This window comes from Andrographis paniculata, unplaced genomic scaffold (genome assembly GCF_009805555.1).
Source record: "Andrographis paniculata isolate CXL003 unplaced genomic scaffold, ASM980555v1 Contig32END, whole genome shotgun sequence".
In the NCBI taxonomy this organism is placed as follows: domain Eukaryota; kingdom Viridiplantae; phylum Streptophyta; class Magnoliopsida; order Lamiales; family Acanthaceae; genus Andrographis; species Andrographis paniculata.
In genome coordinates, this window is record NW_026137565.1 from 6410818 (window position 1) to 6433361 (window position 22544).

The 22544-nt window shown below is 36.1% G+C and overlaps 6 protein-coding genes across 8 annotated transcripts; 5 read left to right on the forward strand and 1 right to left on the reverse strand.

Annotated features, from left to right (window-relative positions):
• The first annotated feature begins 36 nt into the window (after positions 1 to 36).
• On the forward strand, positions 37 to 4618 carry LOC127247079 (EH domain-containing protein 1-like). 2 transcript variants are annotated; one of them, XM_051268784.1, is made up of 17 exons: positions 37 to 335; positions 459 to 536; positions 650 to 729; positions 1109 to 1177; positions 1266 to 1323; positions 1526 to 1584; positions 1693 to 1735; positions 1823 to 1884; positions 2170 to 2289; positions 2414 to 2516; positions 2626 to 2675; positions 2824 to 2952; positions 3034 to 3285; positions 3407 to 3486; positions 3810 to 3936; positions 4006 to 4149; positions 4217 to 4618. In XM_051268784.1, the coding sequence occupies exons 2-17, from the start codon at positions 461 to 463 to the stop codon at positions 4400 to 4402; spliced, it is 1638 nt and encodes a 545-aa protein (XP_051124741.1). In that variant the 5' UTR covers positions 37 to 335; positions 459 to 460; the 3' UTR covers positions 4403 to 4618. The 2 variants fall into 2 exon arrangements, with proteins under 2 accessions (XP_051124741.1, XP_051124740.1); XM_051268783.1 differs by lacking the exon at positions 37 to 335 and having other exon boundaries at positions 350 to 536.
• Positions 4619 to 5372: 754 nt separating this feature from the next.
• Positions 5373 to 5801, forward strand: LOC127248026 (stigma-specific STIG1-like protein 1). Its single transcript, XM_051270158.1, has one exon. The coding sequence runs from the start codon at positions 5394 to 5396 to the stop codon at positions 5799 to 5801; it is 408 nt and encodes a 135-aa protein (XP_051126115.1). The 5' UTR covers positions 5373 to 5393.
• A 465-nt stretch (positions 5802 to 6266) lies between these two features.
• On the forward strand, positions 6267 to 7917 carry LOC127248143 (putative pectate lyase 2). The gene is made up of 4 exons (XM_051270360.1): positions 6267 to 6954; positions 7048 to 7151; positions 7233 to 7371; positions 7458 to 7917. The coding sequence occupies exons 1-4, from the start codon at positions 6274 to 6276 to the stop codon at positions 7680 to 7682; spliced, it is 1149 nt and encodes a 382-aa protein (XP_051126317.1). The 5' UTR covers positions 6267 to 6273; the 3' UTR covers positions 7683 to 7917.
• A 19-nt stretch (positions 7918 to 7936) lies between these two features.
• On the forward strand, positions 7937 to 10017 carry LOC127248144 (protein THYLAKOID ASSEMBLY 8-like, chloroplastic). The gene is made up of 2 exons (XM_051270361.1): positions 7937 to 8467; positions 9504 to 10017. The coding sequence occupies exons 1-2, from the start codon at positions 8060 to 8062 to the stop codon at positions 9891 to 9893; spliced, it is 798 nt and encodes a 265-aa protein (XP_051126318.1). The 5' UTR covers positions 7937 to 8059; the 3' UTR covers positions 9894 to 10017.
• Positions 10018 to 10092: 75 nt separating this feature from the next.
• Positions 10093 to 11454, reverse strand: LOC127248145 (RING-H2 finger protein ATL18-like). Its single transcript, XM_051270363.1, has one exon. The coding sequence runs from the start codon at positions 11179 to 11181 to the stop codon at positions 10702 to 10704; it is 480 nt and encodes a 159-aa protein (XP_051126320.1). The 5' UTR covers positions 11182 to 11454; the 3' UTR covers positions 10093 to 10701.
• A 7318-nt stretch (positions 11455 to 18772) lies between these two features.
• On the forward strand, positions 18773 to 21056 carry LOC127247787 (WRKY transcription factor 6-like). Of its 2 annotated transcripts, none has more exons than XM_051269806.1 (5): positions 18773 to 19242; positions 19333 to 19422; positions 19524 to 19931; positions 20015 to 20128; positions 20217 to 21056. In XM_051269806.1, exons 1-5 carry the CDS (start codon positions 18949 to 18951, stop codon positions 20874 to 20876), a joined length of 1566 nt encoding a protein of 521 aa, XP_051125763.1. In that variant the 5' UTR covers positions 18773 to 18948; the 3' UTR covers positions 20877 to 21056. The 2 variants fall into 2 exon arrangements, with proteins under 2 accessions (XP_051125763.1, XP_051125762.1); XM_051269805.1 differs by having other exon boundaries at positions 18776 to 19242; positions 19515 to 19931.
• Positions 21057 to 22544: the final 1488 nt, after the last annotated feature.

Consider the following 22544-nt stretch of genomic DNA (forward strand, 5'->3'; position numbering starts at 1 on the left):
GACTACACAATATATAAAAAATTATTTAGAGATTAGTGCGAATAAAATGTATAATTATATTTTGATATTTTAAATTATTCTTAAAAAAATAAAATAGATAGTTTAAAATTTAATATAAAAAAATTATATATAAATGTGAATTAAAAAAAAAAGTTGGTCCAATATTGTAGGTATGTATAGATAACAAATTCTAAACCTTGAAGTTCGCTTTCTTGAAAGTTCAATTATATCTATCTGTTCATAGTTTCAAAAAACGCACTATAACTGAAAACGCGACTCTAGTAGAAACTGTATAGCATTGGAGCAATAGTACTTGAGAGGAGGTTATAAAATTGGTATGGGACTGGGTCGCATAATTACATTCCCCCTTCAATTTCAAATTTAAATTATACCATCGCCTCTCTCCCCTCAATCATTTTTCACCTGTAGACGCTCTGCCGATTCGATTGACTCCCCAGGTATGGCAATCGCTTCAGGTCTGGTTTCTAAAGAGCAACTCAAACTTTACCAAACTTGGTTCAACTACGCTGATTCAGGTATTTTCTTCGCCATTTCTATGTTCTGTTTTTATCAAATGCTTACTTTCTATCATAGGTCCAAGGTATATTGCCTTTGTTTATCTCGTATGCTGATTGAGTTGATTTTGCAGATCGAGATGGTAGGTTGACTGGAAAGGACGCCATTAGTTTCTTTGCCATGTCCGGTTTAACCAAGCCGGAACTCAAGCAGGTTAAATAACTTACTGACTTCTTTGTCACTTCGATTATTGTATATCTTGGATGGATATTATTCGTTCAAACTTAGATGGGACCGATTTGAGTTTACTACTGTTTACTGGTAATTCAATTTTTAGGGTTGCATAAAAATACTTTTCAGATTGCTCTGAATCTTTCTATTGTTCTTATTCTTCTTCTTGATTGCATGAGTAATATATAGAAAATGTGTAGTTGAAATGAATTTAGCTTACCTGTAGGGTTTTACAATCAACATGAAGAAGATTATCTTAGATTTAATTTTCCATTTCTTTGGTGACTTTTTTGTTTTTTGGGCACAACAGTGGATTTCGAGATGTCACTTACAGTCTTTCTCTTATGTCATATCATCTAAGGTTTGGGCAATTGCTGATTCCAAGCGACAGGGATTTTTAGATTTGAAGGAGTTTGTTACTGCAATGCAGGTTGCCTTACATTGAGAAAATTTTAATCGAATAACACTTCATATGCTTATATGTTTGCCAATAACCAAGCTTTCAATTATCTTTCCAGCTCATATCTTTGGCCCAAGAAGGGAACACGCTGACATCAGATCTTCTAAAGAGCACAGGTAATTGTAGAAATATCTAACACGTCCCCATTTCATACATACGCTAGGCTTTCTCAAAGCTTTATGCTAACATTTTAGCAACTAATTGTTGAAATTTCATATCTTAATACGAGTTATGTGCTAAACGATAGTACCTAAGACTCATTTCCAAGCTACAACATTCCTATTATATCAATACAAGGCTTCTCTTTTGTTGCTGCAGCCAATTTGGATAAGCTTGATCCACCTTGTATGGAAGGTTTGGAGAATGCTCTACTCGAAGTAAGTATTTTGCAGCCTCGAGTGCCTTCCTGTTTGTTTGTTTGTTTTATTTTTATAATATGATAAAATTATGCTCCATTGACAATTCATATTTGCATTTGGCCACAGAACAATAGAAGTCATGGGTCAAATGATGATTCTGAAACAAATGGTAAGAAAGAGAAAAAGATTATCTTTTAGTACATTTCTACTTCGCCTTTTCCTTTCAAATGGTATTGAAGGCAAATCTTTGAAACAGGAAACATACAGCTACCCCCAACTCCACGAAAGGGTTTTTTCAGCACTAAGTCCAAAAAGAAGGTACTATATTTTGGTTGTCTAATTTGTTGTGCCAACTTATTCTGGCATTCTTGCATTGTGGTGTGTGTCTGAACAATAGTAAAAAGTTGTTGAGGATCTCAGGTGCCACTGCACTCTTAAACAAAGAATGAATTAAATTATGTTTCTGAGAAGAGTTATTGTTGTTTGCACTTGTCGAACCTTTTCTGAGAAGAATTTAGATGGTGATAATTACTCTTTATGCTTGTGCACATTTTGCTACGTTTCTCGTAGCAGTTGGTTGACGTATCTTTCCAATTTCTACAGAGCCACAATCCTCTCCCTGCTGTGACTTCAGTGATTGATGGTTTGAAGATATTGTACAACGAGAAGCTAAAGCCCCTGGAATCTACCTACCTTTTCAATGATTTCGTGTCTCCTTTTTTGGTATATGATGCATATTCGTAAAAGTTTCAGAAACTAATTCTGGTATCTTCTTTGGGGTTTATGGGATTATTTTTGGAGGTTAATAGATACATGTTATTGACATTTTTGTATCTTGTTTCCCCAGACTTGTAGTGATTTTGATGCCAAACCTATGGTTATGCTTTTGGGACAGTATTCCACTGGAAAGACAACATTTATCAAACACTTACTCAAGTGCAGCTATCCAGGTTATTTTCTTAATTCTTTTGTTCTTAACCAGAATATGTAATTATTACCAGTGGCTACTCTTGTGTTCTATTAACTACTTATACTCTTGTACTTTATTTTTCACTTTAGGTGCTCATATTGGTCCTGAGCCCACGACTGACCGATTTATTGTTGTCATGGTAAAACATTACACATGGTTGACCTGTCTGTGTATTCATGTCATTTTCTCTTGATCTGATAATAGTAGATAGTGTATACTCAATTATTAAGGACTTGTGATGTATTATTTCATTTACTTTTGGGTGACTGTTTTGGTATTGTCTTTAGTCTGGGGCTGATGAAAGAAGCATTCCTGGAAATACTATTGCCGTCCATGCTGATATGCCTTTTACTGGCTTGACTACCTTTGGTGGATCATTTCTGTCAAAGTTTGAGTGTTCTCAGATGCCACATCCAGTGAGTAGTAATTTTTCGACTTCAGGGCTTCTTCCTCTGTAAAACTGAACTTTCAGCTGATGAAACTTTATTTCTACTCAGTTGCTCGAACATATAACATTTGTTGACACTCCCGGCGTTCTATCTGGAGAAAAGCAACGAACACAGAGAAGCTATGATTTCACAGGAGTAATATCATGGTTTGCAGCAAAATGTGATTTAATACTCCTACTATTTGATCCTCATAAACTTGACATCAGTGATGAGTTCAAGCGGGTCATTTCATCACTTCGTGGTCATGATGACAAGATACGAGTAGTGTTGAATAAAGCTGATCAAGTTGATACCCAACAGGTACGATCCTTGGAAGTGTAGCTCTATTAAATGTTTCTTGTTGCGTTAGATCATGTATATTTTCTCTTGTAGTTTCCCTGAAGCAGCTCCTTCATCTCATATTTTCTCTGTTTCGCTTCAGTTGATGCGAGTTTATGGTGCTCTAATGTGGTCGCTTGGAAAAGTTCTTAACACTCCGGAGGTTTCTCGAGTCTATATTGGGTAAGCCCTGTCCTGTCATACTAAAAGATTCATTTTTATTATTTCCGATAAAAAAAAAAAAGATTCATTTTTATTATTGATCTTTAGGACCTGATTACTTTGTATTATTACTGTGCAACATGAGCAATGCTGGCACAACTCATTGCAATTATCTTGCATTATTTGATGTGCTATTTTACAAAATTTATCTTCCATTATCGTATATCCTTTCGGCAAATCTTGCATTATGTTTTTCAGTCCTAATTACTAGTTTGCTTTATTACAAGTAGAATGCCTTATCAAATTTTGAGCTTCGTGGTTTTTTCTTTTCATGCTCGTTCTAGATCATTCAATGACAAGCCTGTGAATGAAGATAGCGCGGGTCCTATTGGAAAAGAACTCTTTGAGAAAGAACAAGATGACCTCCTCCTAGACTTGATCGACATACCAAAGAAGGCTTGTGACAGAAGGGTATGCACAATTACCACGTAGTTAAATGTATGTGATGTTTAAAACATTAACCTGAAACATATGGCGCAGATCAACGAATTTGTGAAACGAGCTAGAGCTGCCAAGATCCACGCCTACATAATCAGCCAACTCAAAAAGGAGATGCCGGCTTTGGTGGGGAAAGCCAAAGCTCAGAAACGGCTTATAGATAATCTCGAAGATGTATTCCAAAAGGTAAAATAACTGATGACCAATATGCATACTTATGCTCGAATGGTTGTGATTGGAATTCGATATACAGGTTCAAAGAGAATTTCATCTACCGGCTGGAGACTTTCCGAGTGTGGAGCAATTCAAGGAGGTCTTGGTTCGTTACAACATCGACGATTTTGAGAAGTTGAAGCCGAAATTGATTCAGGCTGTTGACGACATGCTTGGCTATGATATCCCGGAGCTGTTGAAGAATTTTAGAAACCTTTATGAATAAAAATGGAGGTAAGAAGAAACACGTCAAGAATACTTGACGTTTGGTGATTGTGTTGGGAGTCATATCTTAACAAGCTTTTGTTTGCAATTATATCCAAGTTCAACTCAAAATTTAATTCTGGTTGTGGATGTCACCAATTCTGTAATTTCTTTTTACATGATTGAAATGATAGTGTGTAGATTTTGGTTTTATAAGAATGATTTTATTTCATTTCAATTTGGACATAACCATATTTCTTTCATTACCCAATTCAAATGTGCCGAAGTTAGCCTGACTGGTTTGAATTTGCCTTCCTGGTCCTTGTCATCACTAGCCGTTTAATTCAAGAATTTACTATTAAAGTTATTTGAGGGTTGTTAGGTTTTTGAATAAGATATGTTTGGTTAGATTTTGGAATGTGTGATATATTTGATTTAATACTTACTACAATAGTTATAAAATAAAATAAAATAAAATTACACTAGTTTTAATTATTTTGAAAAATATGAATAAAAGAGAGGGTCGACCAGACTAGCAAGAGTGCATTCCTATCTGCCTTTGTTTAGATAGTCAAATAAATTAAATAAAATCTCTTAACAGTTAGTTAAGCTAAATTAAATACAATTGTTAAACAAAAGTTGAGTCCGGGTTTCAAATATGAAAATTCGGATCAATTTAATTCGTTAGCACTATGTATAATTATCATAAAATTGGTAATATGTCAAGCAAATGATTATTTCACTTCATAATAAGATTATTATTATTGTCATTTTCAAACACGAACATGAATAACATAATTGCACTCATACAACAATTCAATGCCTAACTTTGGATAGTAAATTCTTAACCTTGTATTCGAACCTAGGCTGTTGTATTAAGACCAATCCACTACCTCACAAATATATACGCACACACATTCCCTAATCCATGCATGCATTAATCAACTCATTCTTACAAGTATTTCTTATCCCTCTAAATAGCAATCGATATTGCCAATAAAGAAGAGTGGACAATGAGAGATCTTGCAATCAAGTTTATCCTCCTTGTAGCAATGTCAATGGCTTTAGCCTTATCTCTTTCAGCCGATCATCCTTCTAATGCCCTTCCATCACTTCAAGGTGGTGGGAGTCATTTCCTTCAACAGACAAGACGACCTATGACAACAATGTGCAATAAATACCCAAGGATTTGCCTTGCCAAGGGTAGTCCGGGGTCGGATTGCTGCAGGAGAAGATATGTCGATGTCTCTAGAGATAGACTGAATTGTGGTAAATGTGGGAACAAGTGCAGATACTCGGAGACTTGCTGTGGAGGCAAATGCGTGAACCTCTCAACGAACAAGAAGCACTGCGGAGGTTGTAGTAACGTGTGCAGCCATGGGAGTCGACGATGTGTGTTCGGAATGTGCAGCTATGCATAAACTTGTCCTGATATATATATAGATATATATATTATGGTTCTTAGTCAGTTCTTGATTCCTTATGTATTGTTATTTCTTGTTTATGAAATGTTTGTCAATTATTTATTGTTGTGACTTTAGGTTTGATTGTATCGATCCATGGCAAGACATGTGTTCATTGAATTCATCACTAATTAAATACATAAAAAAAAAAAATGCAGGTCAAATAAGTGAATGGTACTTTAATTTGTCAATCCTCCAATTTGTGACAAGGCTAATTGAAGGCGAAATAATTAATGAAATTTTAAGGGAAGTCAAGAACCCTAATTTCGTGCAATCACGTCTGTATTCCCCAAAAAGATTCTCAGAGAAAAAACCCTAGCTAGCTGAGAAACCGTCTTCACTCTCCCACAGACGTGAATCGGTGACATATATATATATATCTATATATTAACTTCAATATGTTCCCTCAAGCTTCACCATTAATCCATCCATGGCGTCTCCATGCTTTCCCTCTCAAACTCTAATTTTAATCGGCCTGGTATTCAGTCTTTCCACATCATGTGGCCACTGTTACTACCAGAAGGTCATGAACCCAATCGACGCCTGCTGGAGGTCAAAATCCAACTGGGCCACTAACCGCCGCGCATTGGCCGATTGCGCCGTCGGGTTCGGAAGAAACGCCGTCGGAGGGAAGTTCGGAGCAACTTACGTCGTCACTGACCCGTCGGATGATCCAGCAAACCCTAAGCCCGGAACGCTCAGACATGGCGTGATCCAGGGGAAGCCATTGTGGATTGTGTTCGCAAGAAGTATGGTAATAAAATTGAAGAACGAGCTGATGATCAATAGCTACAAGACGATTGATGGACGGGGAGCCAAAGTGGAGATTGGTTATGGTCCCTGCATCACAATACAGCACGTGAGCCATATCATCGTACACGGGATCAGCATTCATGACTGTAAGCCTGGAAAGTCTGGGCTCGTACGGGATAGCCTCGTCCACGTCGGACATCGGAAAGGATCCGACGGAGATGCTATCGTTGTTTTCGATTCTTCCGATGTGTGGATAGATCATTGCTCGTTGTCGCGTGCTTCGGACGGGCTAATCGATGTCATTCATGGCTCTACTGGCATCACAATTTCGAATAGCTTCTTCTCTTATCACGATAAAGTAATTCATTAATTAATCAATTAAATTATCCTACGTTCATGAATTAATTACATCGATGAGCTGAATTTGATTGATTTTTGGCTGTTTCTTCAGGTTATGTTGTTCGGACACGATGACAAGAATATGGAGGACAAGAACATCAAAGTCACAGTGGCGTTCAACCATTTCGGGCCTGGTTTGGTTCAGAGAATGCCTAGGTATGGACATTCAAGATTCTTCAATATATTCAATTTATATATATTTATATATTGAAGTAATTAGAATTGTGGGTGGTGCAGGCTGAGGCTAGGGTATGCTCATGTAGCTAACAACAGATACGAGCAGTGGATGATGTACGCCATTGGCGGGAGTGCTAATCCAACCATCTTCAGTGAAGGCAACTATTTCGCAGCACCAAACAATCATGACCTCAAACAAGTAATTAATTAATTAATGCAGCATTCAATATATATATATAGATAGATAGATAGATAGATATTGAATTTATGTATATATCTGCGCAGGTTACAAAGAGGGAGCCTAACAGGAATGGGTGGGAGAGCTGGAAATGGAGATCATCGAGGGACAAGTTTGTAAACGGGGCGTATTTTGTGCAGTCAGGATATGGCAGCATATCTCCAGGCTACTCTAAAACGCAGTCGTTTAAGGTCGCTGATGGATCCATGGTGCCTCTTCTCACCTCTGATGCTGGCCCTTTAACCTGCACTCCTTATAAACCCTGCACTTGACTTGAGCTTGACTTCTTCACACTACCTTTTTTTTTTTCTTTGTTTTTGTCTCAAATGGTGGTGTAGATTTCCCTTCATCTAACGGGCAACCCATAGATGGGATAGATGTAATATTTTCTTTTTCATTTTATTTTGTCTTCGTCGAATGGTTGGGATATTGGAATGCAAGAATCTATGTTGAATAGGCCATATTAAATTTAAATATAAAATAACTTTAAAGAAAATATTGAAATAATTTTTGGCTCTAATCAATTAATGTCAAAACTCAAAACCCCTGTTTCTCTTCTCATATCTCGTTCTTGGCTTAAACCCCGTCGTCTCTTCTCGTCTCGTCTCCTAAAGCCCTTCTGCAGACAGATCGGAGATTCCCCCACAATATGCAATTTGCAGCCGTAGTCTCAAGATCAAAGATTCCGACTCCCGCGTCGACATCCCTTTTAGCCAAGCTTGTATTTTCTTTGCAATCCCTTCGCAGCAGTAACGGCCCTGTTCTAGTTTCTCCATCTCCATCACCATCACCACCTTCCGGAAACTGTGTGTTTCCGCGGGCATTGGGCTTTGATCGGGCCTACCACGACGGTAGACCTAGAGGGCCTTTGTGGAGGGGAAAGAAACTCATTGGAAAAGAGGCGCTCTTTGTCATCCTAGGGCTCAAACGATTCAAAGACGATGACGAGAAGCTTCAGAAATTCATCAAAACTCACGTCCTCAGACTTCTCAAGATGGATATGGTCGCCGTTCTGACTGAACTCGAGCGCCAAGAGGAGGTTTCTCTCGCTGTTAAGGTGGGTTGATCTGGTTGTACAGCGTGCTTTTCTGGTTGTACCCTAAATTTTCTTTCTTTTTACCCTTTCGTTGTGTTGCGTTCTATAGACAAAGATGCATTCGATTGCTTGTTGCGTGTCTCTTTCTGAAGTGATTTTGCTTCCGGGCTTTGCTGGAAATTTCTTGATAGCTCGATTCCATGGTTCTGTCTATCCTGGCATGCTGTTTGAAATAAAAATTGTGCAGAAAGTTCAAAGTTGTTGTATTTTAGGCAGTGAATGTAATGATGAATTCTGTGTAAAGATTGAATGTTTGAAGAAATCATTTTTGCGCGAGTTCATATTGGCCCCATAATGTCATTGTTTTTGAGAATGTGTATTGTGAAACAAATTAACTGAAAATTGGATTATCATTGAGTTCTTGAAAACCTTCAAAGTTGTTGATGGTAGACAGTCAATTCGCCAGAAGTAGCTATTAAACTCCATTAAGGCGAATTCGGCTTCCCATTTCAGGCTGGCTCATGTTATGAAGTAGTATGTGAACATTCTGCCTTTAGTCTGATTGATGAGAACCAATTCATATCCATTTTATCCATCTCCGAACTCCAGCGAATTGAGATTACGTTGAGAGTTGGGGCTATATTGTTTTTTGTGTAATCATACACATTGTACTGTAAGAATGAGTTATTGAGTTTTGTAAATTTGACATTCTAAAGTTTGAAAGAAACGAAGAGAGTGAGAGCAGTGATCCCCTTCTGTAATTTGTCCTTCATTTTAGTGATTTTCTCCTCCTGCTGTCCATGGTTTGTTTCTAATTTAGCTTTTCCTTGTAAGCTGTTTGTGGTGCTTCTTGTTTTCTTTTATCATTTTGAATTTCACATTCTAATTTGGGGTTCTCAGGATTGTTTGGTTCAAAGTTATCTTCTTACATTCTTCCAAATCTCGACATTTTCTGTTTAATGAAATATAGATTGCTTCTTCTTGCTAGATATATCTTCAATCTTATTTAGAAAACAATGTAAACCATCATAATAGTTCTGTTGGTCGATGTTTTCAGATGTTTAAAGTGATTCAGAAACAAGATTGGTACAAACCTGATGTCTACCTATACAAGGATTTAATTGTTGCGTTGGCAAAGCGCAAGAAGATGGATGAAGTGATGAAATTGTGGGAGGATATGAGGAAGGAAGATTTATACCCTGATTCTCAGACGTACACAGAAGTTATTCGAGGCTTCTTACAGGCGGGTTCTCCTGCTGATGCCATGAACATTTATGAGGACATGAAGAAGTCTCCAGATCTCCCGGAGCAACTGCCGTTTAGAATATTGTTAAAAGGACTTTTGCCACACCCCTTGTTGAGGAATAAGGTTAAACAAGATTTTGAAGAAATTTTCCCTGAACAACGTGTTTATGATCCTCCGGAGGAGATATTTGGATTGCGATGAGGTTTGTAATTTAGTCGATTAATCTTTTCTGCTGTTTAGTTTAGAAACTGCATTTGGGCGAAAATGTGACTTATGAATATTATTTATGTTTTTGTTTCTTCATTAGAAGGCCTTGCATTCCCGAGCAGCGATTTGTTCTTCATTTTATGTTATTGAAATCTATTTGATGGTTCTTCAGAAATTGAAACAGCATCTATAAACAAAGGTGTTGTTACACTGTAGCTCACGAGATAAATCAGGATCACTGTCTGCATAAAAATAGATCCGAAGGCACATGGAACTTGGTGTTTCTAAAGAAGAATAAATTGTTTGCCTGATTTGGTCGTGGCTGTCACCTGAGATTAGATGCTCATGTTGGTCCGTACTGGATGGTTATTATATTTTTGTAGTGAGCTCCAAATACACAGCAGAAAAAAAAATCAGAGTTGTCTAAATAGAACCTCTTCCTCCCAGCATAATGGCGTTAAGAGTGCTCGAAAAATCTTTCAAATTCTTCTTTTGCTGTTAGTGAATGAACGGACCAGACCAGACCAGGTCCAGACAATGATGCTGTCTTCACCGGACACAGTCTGATGCATTCACTTTCTTTAAGATATAAAATCTTTTGTAGATGTGTTTCCATGGGGGAAGCTATGTTGGATTCTTCCTTGTGCAGTGAGGGGGAAATTGTGTAATGTTTCAGATTAGGAGTCAAAAATGAACCTTAAGAAATAGAGGATACAATTCGACCAAAGCTGATTTAAGGATCATATAGTAAGTAATTGATATGTACAGATACTGATTTCAAGAACAACAAGCAGAGCCTAGGCTAGCCATGGTGGTGGTTGCACCATGTTTTGGAGGGTGCAGGGTCGACATGGTGCAGGAGAAGAGACCTGCAAAGGGGGCAGGTGAAGTGGCATCTGTCGAGCCATTTTTCGATACATTCGGTGTGGAATACATGCCCACATCTGGGGAGTTTGCTCACCATATCAGCCCTCTCGAACTCCGCCAAACAAATCGAGCAAATTTGCTCCTCGTCGTTATCGCCGTTGTCGTCGTCTTCTCTCAACTCTGAGACCAGTTCCAACTCCAGGTCCTGGAAAGTCGACACCAGAAGATCCAGCTCCACCGGAGCCGGGTCTCCTCCGCCGCCGCCGCTATCGTGGGGGTTCAGTAGGAATGCGAGGATCCTGCCAATGGCGGAGAGCAGTCGGAGGAATGGGACGCAGAGGTAAGTGTAGATGATGAAGGGGACGACAGTGGAGAGATGGAGTTGAGCAGCAGACATTATGAAAATCATTTTCATGGAGTCGGCATTGCCCTCCTGCACTTTATCGTGTATATATATATATATATATGTATATGGAGAGAGAGAGAGAGAGATAATTAATGGTGAGTAATGGTTGTTGTTTGGGGACAAGACTAGTACAAGTCAACGGCTCTTTTCTTGGGCATTTCATTGGATGATATCTCTCCCATATCTTTGGGGAGATTGATTCTTAATTCGGACTAGTATATTGACACCATTTTCTGACGTCCTGAGAGACATAAAAAATAAAGATTAAAGAAAGAAAATGTGCATCTTTGTGTGTGTGCGTGTGGGGGTTTCGAAGAAGGACAGAGTGTGAGTGTACGTGGCAGGGAGTGGTGTAATAAAAGCTGTACTATTTTGCAGTCACCCTAACCCACCCACCCACCGAATCCTGGAGATATTATCCGAGAATCGTATATGTGTATATATGTATATGTACAGTGCGCCTTCTTCGAGGTTTGCGCCAACCGAATCTTTTTAGTTTCTGGGCGTGTCTTGTTTTTGTTGTTTAAAAATATGCAGAGAACAGCAGAGCACAGCACAGAGCCATGTGAAGACATCACGCCATTTGCGGAGGAGGGAAGCAAGCAGCTTCTTTTCCTTCCTTCCTTCCTTCCTTACATTACGTACACATAATTATAATTATAATTATATACTGCTAGTAAGGCATCGGCTGTCATAATCGAACACACAAAATCCTCGTTGCTGGATGCTGCTCTCTCTCTCTCTCTCTCTGCCACAGAGAGTGTGGCTTTTTTAAAATTCTGGCAGAGTTGTGTTCTTGGGCTGTCTCCCTCCCAATACGGATTTCAGAAGAATTTTGGGTGTATCAATGGCGGGGATTGCGATGTGATGAGATTGTTGGTTGTGTCAGGGACCATAATAAACCAATCGATCAATGGATCGCCTTGTCCATTTCCAGACACACACATACATACATACATTTGAGTCTCTGCAACTGCAACTGTGTTGGCTGTTTCTATTACACATTGCTTGCTGCCTCAAAGATAATTCGGACAAACAGACAACACAATGCAATGCAAAGTACCCTCTCTCAATCTACAAATCCACCATTTTTCTGCCACACTCTGTAACCTTAACCCAATACATGAGAAGATAAACACAATTTTATTTATTACAATTCCTCCAGTGTGCTCTTCTTAGATTTTAGTCAGCTCAGCACAGGTTTGTTGATTTTGAAGTCTAAAATCAGGCATAAGGATCCAAACTTTTTGTTTTCTAAGTGGCCGAATCAGACAGGCCATCCAAAAGCCCAATTTCTGTCTATCCCATTCCCAGATAGATAGACTTTTTACATCTTTAGATAAATTTTCTATTCTTTGTATACTTCTTACTCTTTTGTTTTTATTTTCCAAAAGAAAAACGTTATAGTTAACATTTGTTTTGTTGCCTATCACTTCAAAATTTTATATATGATCTTTTTCTATTATAGTGCAATTTTTGTGGATATATATTGGAATTAATTAGAAATGAATGAATTAAGATGAGTTGTAAAAAGATGACTCTCACCAAGTTGACTACCACAACTTGCGGGAAATCGTCAGGATGCATTTCTTCACTTCTAGAAGAGTACAACTCCGCCAGCCGTACGTACACGCTTTATTTTTCTTTTTTCTTTTTTGCTTTTTCCTGACTTGATTTGGACAAAGAGTGTGTCCTCATTCTTTCAACATTTTTATTTCTATTGTTTTCGGTGTCTTTCAGACTTTTTTCATCAGACAAATATTATATATATATACATATATTACTTATACTCTTTTCGTCCAATTGGTATATCGTATTCGAATTCTTCTTGATACAGTAAAAGAAATATAATTAATAAATAATTAAAAATATATTTTGTATAGATAAAATAAAATTTTTAAATGCAAAACCAAGTATAAAAGGAATACTATGGGTGCATGTGTGGTTCTATTGGGTATGGAATTGATTTATTTTATATGATAGTTTGTAAAAAGATAAAGTATACTTTTGGGATTTTGAGTGTAAGAAAATAAGAACGTAATACTTTCAAATGCGAGAGACGGAAATAATAAAAAAATATTTTGAATTGAGATGAAAAAAAAAAAAAAAGTAAAATTTATAAAAAATATAAATTTCAATTAATAAAATATATATAAAAAAATCGAAACACACTCAATAAAATTTCAACTTTACCGTCTCATTTTAAAAATAATTTTCTTGTGTTGGTCATCGCGACAACACATAGTCATCTTGTCATTAATTTCCATGAAGAATTTTCTCAAACATCCATTTATGAATATGATGTAAGAAGTGTGTTCATTTAATATTTTAGTTTGGGGTTTTTTTTTTTTTTTTTTTTTATGTATACGAGAGATATGAAAATTTACATCAGTAATATAAAATTTGATATATATATTGAGTTAAATATTTATTTATTATAAAAAATAAAATATATATTATATATTAAAAATTGTTTGAATGAGCAAAGTTATTTTTCTGTCCTTTTCGTTTTATGAACCTTTGAATAATGAGCTATATTCACTTAATTTATGGATTTCTTGGACAATATTTTTATAATAAAAATATACTTTTAACTATTTAGCATCTTTTGTCTTCTTTTATTCTTCTTTCAACACTTTTTGAAAAATGGTTTGTATTGCAGAATTGGTTGAATGGTATTACAACTATGCTTTATTAGTTTTATGTAGTAGTTTTGATTCAATTTAAATAAATATTCAAGTATGTACTAGCAACTAACTAGGTTTTGGTGTGTTCTCACAAGAACCTAATTTAGCTAAAAAATTTAATTTAATTAATTTATTTTTTTGGGTACCAGCTGGTTTTTTGTAATATATATATATATATAAAGTTATTTTTTCAATTTTTATTATTAAGTTGAAGTCAATGAGTTGGGAGTGTTTGTCACATGGATCACGCACGCACGAGGATACATCATAGCTCTCTTGTGATTTTAATAATAATCTTTAAATTTCTTACCTTAATTCAGCAATTAATTCATTCACCCTTTAATTCAATTAACCACCAAAGTCTACTTTATCACTGTATTTGGATATTGATTGTTTTAATTGAAATAAGTATTGAATATTTTAAAATATAGCATGACAAAGAATCAAACTAATGAGATATACATTTAATTTATTTAAATCTTTATAAATAATTTAAAAATAAATACATCCCTCCAAAGTCGGAGTGCATAATTATTATCTATTACCAGCCGATTTAGCTTATTCGATAATGTTGTTTTTATTGGGGTCAAATTGCAATTACGTACTGATTATGACATAATTAAGATAATAGGAGAGTAGTGGTCAAGAAATTAAATTTGAGAGCGATTGGTGGGCCCTTTCCACATTGGCTAATTAATCAAAATAAGTGGACTAATTTTGAAATTTTGAGAAATTGCTTTCTCTCAAATATGTAAATGAATGTTTATAGTACAGAAATTCAAATACCATTTTTCGACCTTTTTTTTTTTTTTTTTTTTTTACATACTGCCCCCAAAATTCTAAAGGGTCAGTTTTACAATTCTTGTAACCTATGGGCTTTATCTTACAATTTTTGTCCGAATAAGTCTCAGTCACAATCTTACCTAATCCCATGCCACAATTTCTACGTGATCAAGTATAGCAAATACGGCAGATGTTTGTATTTCGTTGAGGTCCGGGACCTGAGATCCCATACGAATACTTTAATGGGGAAGATGGGGTGGGTGTTCGGAGAGGCGGGTTCTCCGGAGGATTTGAGCTGGTCAGCATTTTCTGCCTATAGTCAAACATAAATCTCACATAATTTTATTTTAATTTTTTATTTTAAAAAATAATTTTTTTGATAATTATCGACGTATTTCTACTGATAAGTTTTTTGTTTTGTTGGTTCCATATTTCATGGAAGACCAGATATTTCTATAATATCTATGGTGACAAAATATATATATATATATTACACTACAAGAAAAAATTATTTTTATAACAAAATTTTTTTGTCTCTAAATCTATTTTTCCCGTTACTAATAACATTAGAGACGAAATTAGAAATGGAATTACGTTAGCTACGTAAACTCAGAATTCCATTACAAATATATTATTTTTTTGTAGTATTAATTAATTACTCTTGAAGAAAAAAATATTTTGTCTGATTGATTTAATTAAGTGCATCTAAATACTATAACATACACACTTTTATATATAGATACAGATATATTATTATTATTATCATTATCATTATTATTATTATTATTATTAGAAATGGGGCCAAGGTGGTGTTGAATTGGGGTGACCAGCTGTTTCATAGACAGGAAAAGCTTGTCCATTGAAAGCCACAAGGGCAGACAATATGTTGTCCACTACTTTAATTTAAATTAAATAATATGTATATATATAAACACATGCTCACGTACGTAGTTACCAAATAAATTAATTTAATATAAGAGAGAAATTAATTTAAAATTGGTCATGCATGTATATGCCTTTAATTTGCGGTGCATGCCTTGCACGAGCCAACCAAACAAATTTTTTTAATTCATTTTCATTTCTTGGTATTATCTTCATATCTCTTGAATTTACGAATTATATTATTTTTCCAATACAAATCAGATCATTTGAGGAATAATATCATCGTATAGTCTATATCGAAATCAATAAATCGAATATAATGGTTGAAAAAAAGTTGGCAAGAAATAAGGATGGTGCATGGCCCTTTAATTTCAAGAAATTGTGAGTCAAAAAGGAACATATACTCCAATAGATTTGTCAATTTTTTTTTTTTAAAAAAAGGGATTTAAATTTCAAGCCTATACATAGCTAATTGATCTGCAATATGGGTGAAAATTAAATTAAAATCTTGAAAAATTGGTAGTTCTATCGCCTCCGGATTTTCCAGAAATTAAATAAATTAATAAATAATTAAATCCGTCCGTGTCAACAATATATATATAATTAAAGCTCGTGGTGGCCAACTGTTAGGCTTGTGTGGAAAAATACAAGATACTTTACGTGCGTGCATGCATGCATGACTTATCCAACAAATCATCTTCCTTTAGAATGGAATTATTTTCCACACACATGTATCCTTTATATTGAAATAAATTAAAAAAGTTGTAGCAGCCCCTCCATTATTGTTTCCCACACTAATTAGACCCACGTTTTTTAAACATGTACATTTTCTTTTTATTCAAAATTATAAATTAATTAAAACCCAATAACAAAAGTTCTTATCGCTTTCCTATAACGAGATTTCATGGTCCCATTGATGGGATTATGGAGATGGTAATAGATTGGCTATACATTATTATTTTACAATATTTTGAGATTAAAAAAAAAAAAATGTAAATCAATTGTTTATTGATCTTTCTTATAACTCTTTTAAATTTTAGAGAAAAAAAGTATAAATATAGAAATACAATTTGGAAATAATTTTTTGTTTGAAAATCTAAGTATGGGATGATAGAAGCATGTGTGATAGTTATCAAGTGGTAGTGTGAGGTGTGAGGTGTCATGGGATTTCTATTTATGAAGATAGACCCACATTGGAAAATCACCAAATGACAAGTCTCTGAATACACACAAAAAAATAAAAAGAAAAAATCTTTTTTGGATCATTTATTAAATGGGGCTAGAAAAAGGCAATATACGATTTTGTGTAAGACTAAAAGTTGGTCATTGGTCAATTTTATGTGCTTGAATGAAGAAATTTGAATGATATTAAAAAAGAAAAATAATAATTTATAAATAATGATAATAATAATAAAGAGTGAAGATGTGAAATTGGGCAGCCGGCATGGTGAAAATGATGTGACTTTTTATTAATTGAATATTGAAAATATATAGAAAATAGGAAACACGTTAGTCTAAATAAACCCATACCCACAGACAGCCCTTCTGCGCAAGGCATTGACCAATCAGTCAGCAACATATGTATCATAAAATTCCACCATAATTTAATATATAATTTCTAAAATGCGTTGAGCAGATCATTCATTCATTATTTCAATACATTACATTATCTTGCGGGTGATTAGTTAACTTGAAGTAACAATATTCAAATAAATTAAATTATTTTTTTATAAAAAGAATAATTAAAAAAAATAAAATAACTAGAGTTAGATAACTGACTTGTCCATTTAATAACTCATTTATTACATGTAACAATCAATAAAAATATGGTCCGAAAAGTTCAACGCTTTAAGTCTAAGCAAACGACGCGGTCCCGACCCCGTCCGTGTGGCTAATTTTAGCCTTCGCCTAGCCTAATAGGATAGCCTTAGCCTTAGCCTTAGCCATAGCCATAGCCAAATCCCGCCTGGGGCGTATATTACCGCCTTGTCCGCACGCCCTACCCCTACGTGTCCCCACCTACAACTAGACCAATTCTATTCAATTCAACTTTTTTTTTTTTTTCATTTTTTTTAAAAGTAATATCTGATTGGATAATTAATGACATAAATCTTTGAAACAGAGGGACCGTAAAAATGATCGGTGAGTACGGCCTCGATTGATTTTTTTTTTTTAAAAAAAAAAAGAAAAAGAAAAAGGACTAATATTTACAATGGGATAGAAGAATAGAGGTTGTTTTGGAACGAAAATTTCGGTGGGGATTTGTTTTATAATTTTTTATTACTTTTTTAAAAAAATTGATATATATATTTAGATTTATTTTTGTTTAAAAGTAAAAAAAAAATAAAAAAAAATATTTTTTAAAATCATATTGGAGTTACTCCTAATAAAAAAAATACTTTAATTGTAAAAGTAATTTTCCTTATTAATAATAATAAATAATTAAGTTATATAATATATTAAAATTATAATTGAGATATTAATATTTAAAAAAAATTTATAGTATACAATTTAAATTTATAAAGTATAATTAATTTTTTAATTATTATATTATAACTAAATTTAAAATAAAAAAATAAGTTACAAAATCTAATAAATAGACTTTTTTATACTCCATAATTGAAGTTTTTTTTTTTAAATATAATTAAAAAGATAAATTATATAATTAATAGAAAATTGATTTTTGCATTAATAATATATATATTTTTTTCCGGTAATTTTGACAAATTAAATATATTTTTAATTTTATTATATGTAAATAGTTTTTAAAAAATTATTTATGTATCTAAATATATATTACTTGTAGTTTTGACACCTATCTATTTTTTACGGTAATCTAAACTGACCTTAAACCACCGGACCGGCGTAGGATCAGGTAGTCAAGACGTTGACTCTCTCAACGGGGGTGTTCTCGGAGCCCTTTTTTTCTTATTCGTCACGTGGAACGCGGCGCACGGCTCGGGCCGGCGGATTTCTATTTCTATTAAGCTAAAATAAATTTTTTTAAAAAAAGCTGTGGATTATGGTGCGAAGGAGTCAAACTGAAATGTCGACGACGAATATTGGACGAAGCTACAGAGTTCTCACGAAAGTCCATGAGAGGGGCCGATGCCACCTGTCAGTAGGGGGGGCCTGACGCACCACCTTACGTCAGCATAGAGACGGGGGAGGGGGGCCTCTCTCGCTCTTCAATTGGCCCACACATACGACCCATCGAAATCCCATTGGCAATTTTTTCTTGGTCCAAACTGAAAATTTTCAACATCCCCACTCCTCGATCGATCGATCCTTTTATATACACTCGTCTCTTGCACCTGTGGAAGACTTCCTTCTTGGATTCTCCACGTTTCTTTCCTCTTTCGTTTTTCTTTCATTTTCTCTCTCCATCTCTTCTCTTTGAAGTTTGTGTTCTTGATTTTGATATATGGATAGAGGATGGGGTGGTCTCACCCTTGAGAATTCCGATCAGGTTGGGTTTTTTAGGAATAGACAAGGTTTTGGGTTTAATTTCAGTCCGAGATTGGATCATCGGAGCAACGGATTGATTATGTTTCCGATGGATTCGAGTGGGAAAGACGACGACCAAACCGCCGATGAACAGCTGGTGGTTTTGAAAGAGCTGGTGGACTATTTAGGGAAGAACATACCCAGAGATACTGCGGAGGATAATAATGTAAATCAAATCTCGAACCCTGCGGCCAGACATTTGGATGTAAACGTGAGTTGTAAATTAAGCCCAGAAATTAAATTAGATTAAATTAATCTAATTTTCTGATTATTGACACCATTTCTTGTTTTCGATTTGTAGACTGGTTTGCAGCTGGCGACCGGCAGTGATCAATCGACGGTGGACGATGGGCTGTCTTCCGATGCGGAAGATCGGAGGGCCAGAAATGAGGTATGCAACGTCGTCGTTTGATGACTACTTCAATTGAATTTCTGGGACTGGGAGGATTCGTTTTGATATATCGATTTTGTGATGGTGCTTAGCTGGCGCAGCTTCAACTACAATTACAGCAAATGAATTTTGAGAATCGGAGGCTAAAAGAAATGCTTCATAAAGCGACTATCAATTACGAGGCGTTACAGAATCAATACAAGGCAATAACTACTAATGATCGGAGGCAAGAAATAATCCAGGGATTTCCGATCCTTCCAAGACGGTTCCTCGACGTGGCAACCAACCAGGCGCCGTCCAATTCCTTGTCGGAAGAAAGAACCGTTTCCGAATCAGCTCACAACAATTTCGAGATGTCGAGGAAGAAGAGAGGTGTAAGGGACGAGAGCCCCGAATCTGCAAGCAACAAGGCTCCCAAACGGAGCCCGAGCCCGAGCCCGGCCCGGCCCTCCGAGGCAACGATTAAGAAGACACGTGTCGCCGTCCGGGCCCGATCGGAGGCTCCCGCGGTAACTAACGATCCGGTGTCGCCGTCGTTGATCGAAATTTTTTTATCAGTTTGTTTGTGCTGAAATATTTGTACGATGTGCAGATCGCAGACGGGTGTCAATGGAGAAAGTACGGACAAAAAATAGCGAAAGGGAACCCGTGCCCACGAGCTTATTACCGCTGCACAATGTCGAAGAACTGTCCTGTTCGGAAACAAGTATGTGGTAAAGAAGTTTATATTTCAATGGATTCTGGTTCGCTTTATTTCATGTTACTGATAAACTTGATTCATTAATGGCTGGCAGATTCAAAGGTGTGCTGAAGATCGAGGAGTACTGATCACAACTTACGAAGGAGTGCACAACCACGTACTGCCCGGGTCCGCCCAATCCATGTCGGCGGCCACTTCCGCCGCCGCCAGCGTGGTTCTTTCCGGCGCCATGCCGACCGCCGACGGGACGATTGATCCTAAAATCCTGGCAACCATTCTTCCATTATCTAATCCAAACATTGCAGCAATCTCAGCTACTGCTCCTTTCCCCACCGTCACTCTTGACTTGACAAAAGTCCAAAATGCAAATTCAAATTCAAATTCATCGCCATTTCCGACACTTCCGGCGGCGGCGGCGCTGCAATTCCCGCCTCAAAACCTAATTTCTCCCCCAAATCAGTTAGCTCCTCCCTTCCCTTTCGGCCAGGCACTGTACAATCAGTCCAAGTTTTCGGGTCTTCAGCTCTCACAGCAAAGCAACGATGGCGCGTCGTCGTCTCAAAATCCTCCGGCGACGGTGCCGCCGTTGTCTGCAGAGAATCTCCGCGCTGCCACGGCTGCCATCGCCGGAGACCCTAATTTCACAGCCGTCCTCGTCGCCGCAATCTCCTCCATGATCGGCGGCGGCTCTCAGCCGAGCAACACCAGCGAATCTTCTAATCCCAACGACAATCAACAACAACCCCCACCGTAAATACGACGAGTAAGAATTTTCCGACAGCTTCATCATTGGTACTTTGTTACTAGGTTAATTTTTGTTTGAATCCCAGACATGTATTAGATGTACTTTGTCATTAGTTTTTTGGCCTTTCCCAGTGGGATTAACATGTTCATATATTGTTCGATGTTTGAATGGACACACACAATTCTTTCCTATGCTTTCCCAATCCAATAATCTATTTTCATTATTAATTTACGAACAAAGAAAAATGAAGTTGAAGCAGAAGCAGACAATTCGGGACCTGCAGTAATAAAGATGGGAGGACCAAATGTTGCAGAACAATCTAAGAGGTCAACAACTCCGGCCATAGCTGTTTGACACGTAAACAAATTAGGACTTCAATTAATATTTGTATACTATACTATACTATACTGGACTTTTTGAAGACTTGAAGCCAACTTCCTTTGAACTATTCCAATCCCAATAATGTAACCTAAAAAAAATAAAAATAAAAATAGTGGGTTATCATAAATGCATTAATTAATACTAGCGATTTAATTAGTTTTATATATTTATATATATAGCCTGCAATGTGACGACGTGATTAGATTAGAACCGGTTAGCTTCGAAGTTTACGGCGCTTCTAATAAAATCATCTATTTTTATATTAATACAAACAGACAAATTACACATCCTTTGACCTTGTAGTAGCTATCAAGACTATTTTTTTTTTAAAGAAAATTGGAAATGGTTTTTATATAAAAATACAAATTTCAAACTTTTTGTGTAAATTACGATAAATTTTGATCATTGCCAAATCCTAACCAACCAAACCCCTTAGCTTCTTGAAATTCTAAAAATATGTATAATTATAATATTCCTCGTAATTATAATTATTTATTTGACTTTATACAGGTGATAAGAAAATACAAATAAAACACCAATGACCAAATTAACCTCAGTAATGTCTATCCATCCATCTATCTATCTCGGATCTCTCCACAGCTTCCATTTTCACACGAAACATGTTCGTTCAGTTTCTGGCAAAGAGCAAATTTGGCACAATGATCCAATCCAACAAAAAAATAGCAAAATGAGGAGTGCTTCCATTTCGTGTACAAGTCAGAATTTGCTGATTTGGGTGTGGATCCGATTTTAGTACATTCACACCAAATGTATTCATAACTAAATCGAGACAAGAGTTTGCAATGAAAATAAATAAATACATCCACACCAATTTAAGAATTTGGTTCAATTGGGAAAGTGGAGTACGACGATAGCTTTTGACTGGACAGCAAATCAATCAATCAATCATCGCCCAACGTGCGAGTGCGAGATTTCGGGCGGGCCCCGCCCGACTGTACTTTGCCTTAATCCAACCGTACGATGATGTACCTTTGGGCTTTTTCGTCATTTCCCGCGTTACCTTTTATTTAGTTTCCCTTTTAATAAATTTTATTTGGTTGCCCCAATATCTGAAAGCCCAATTCTTGTGTTTTTATTTTTTATTTGGGGTTTTCTTTATTGGTTAAAAAATTAGTTAAAAAAAAAACTACAGACGTGCATGGCTGACACGTGATTATATTCAGGACACGTGGCAGTACCTGGCATCACTCCGACGTCGCTATTCTGCACGTTGGGTGTCCATCATCCACGAATACGACCGATTCTCGCGCTTCTAGGTTTTTTAGTGGCGTTATT

Coding starts and splice junctions, on each gene's coding strand:
- LOC127247079 (XM_051268784.1), top strand. CDS start 461: ATGGCAATCGCTTCAGGTCTGGTTTCTAAAGAGCAACTCAAACTTTAC. Junction 3,286..3,406: donor ATCAAGTTGATACCCAACAG/GTACGATCCTTG, acceptor GTTTCGCTTCAG/TTGATGCGAGTTTATGGTGC. Junction 3,937..4,005: donor AGAAGGCTTGTGACAGAAGG/GTATGCACAATT, acceptor CATATGGCGCAG/ATCAACGAATTTGTGAAACG.
- LOC127248026 (XM_051270158.1), top strand. CDS start 5,394: ATGAGAGATCTTGCAATCAAGTTTATCCTCCTTGTAGCAATGTCAATG.
- LOC127248143 (XM_051270360.1), top strand. CDS start 6,274: ATGGCGTCTCCATGCTTTCCCTCTCAAACTCTAATTTTAATCGGCCTG. Junction 6,955..7,047: donor TCTTCTCTTATCACGATAAA/GTAATTCATTAA, acceptor CTGTTTCTTCAG/GTTATGTTGTTCGGACACGA. Junction 7,372..7,457: donor ACAATCATGACCTCAAACAA/GTAATTAATTAA, acceptor ATATCTGCGCAG/GTTACAAAGAGGGAGCCTAA.
- LOC127248144 (XM_051270361.1), top strand. CDS start 8,060: ATGCAATTTGCAGCCGTAGTCTCAAGATCAAAGATTCCGACTCCCGCG. Junction 8,468..9,503: donor AGGTTTCTCTCGCTGTTAAG/GTGGGTTGATCT, acceptor CGATGTTTTCAG/ATGTTTAAAGTGATTCAGAA.
- LOC127248145 (XM_051270363.1), bottom strand. CDS start 11,181: ATGAAAATGATTTTCATAATGTCTGCTGCTCAACTCCATCTCTCCACT.
- LOC127247787 (XM_051269805.1), top strand. CDS start 18,949: ATGGATAGAGGATGGGGTGGTCTCACCCTTGAGAATTCCGATCAGGTT. Junction 19,243..19,332: donor CCAGACATTTGGATGTAAAC/GTGAGTTGTAAA, acceptor TTCGATTTGTAG/ACTGGTTTGCAGCTGGCGAC. Junction 20,129..20,216: donor ACTGTCCTGTTCGGAAACAA/GTATGTGGTAAA, acceptor AATGGCTGGCAG/ATTCAAAGGTGTGCTGAAGA.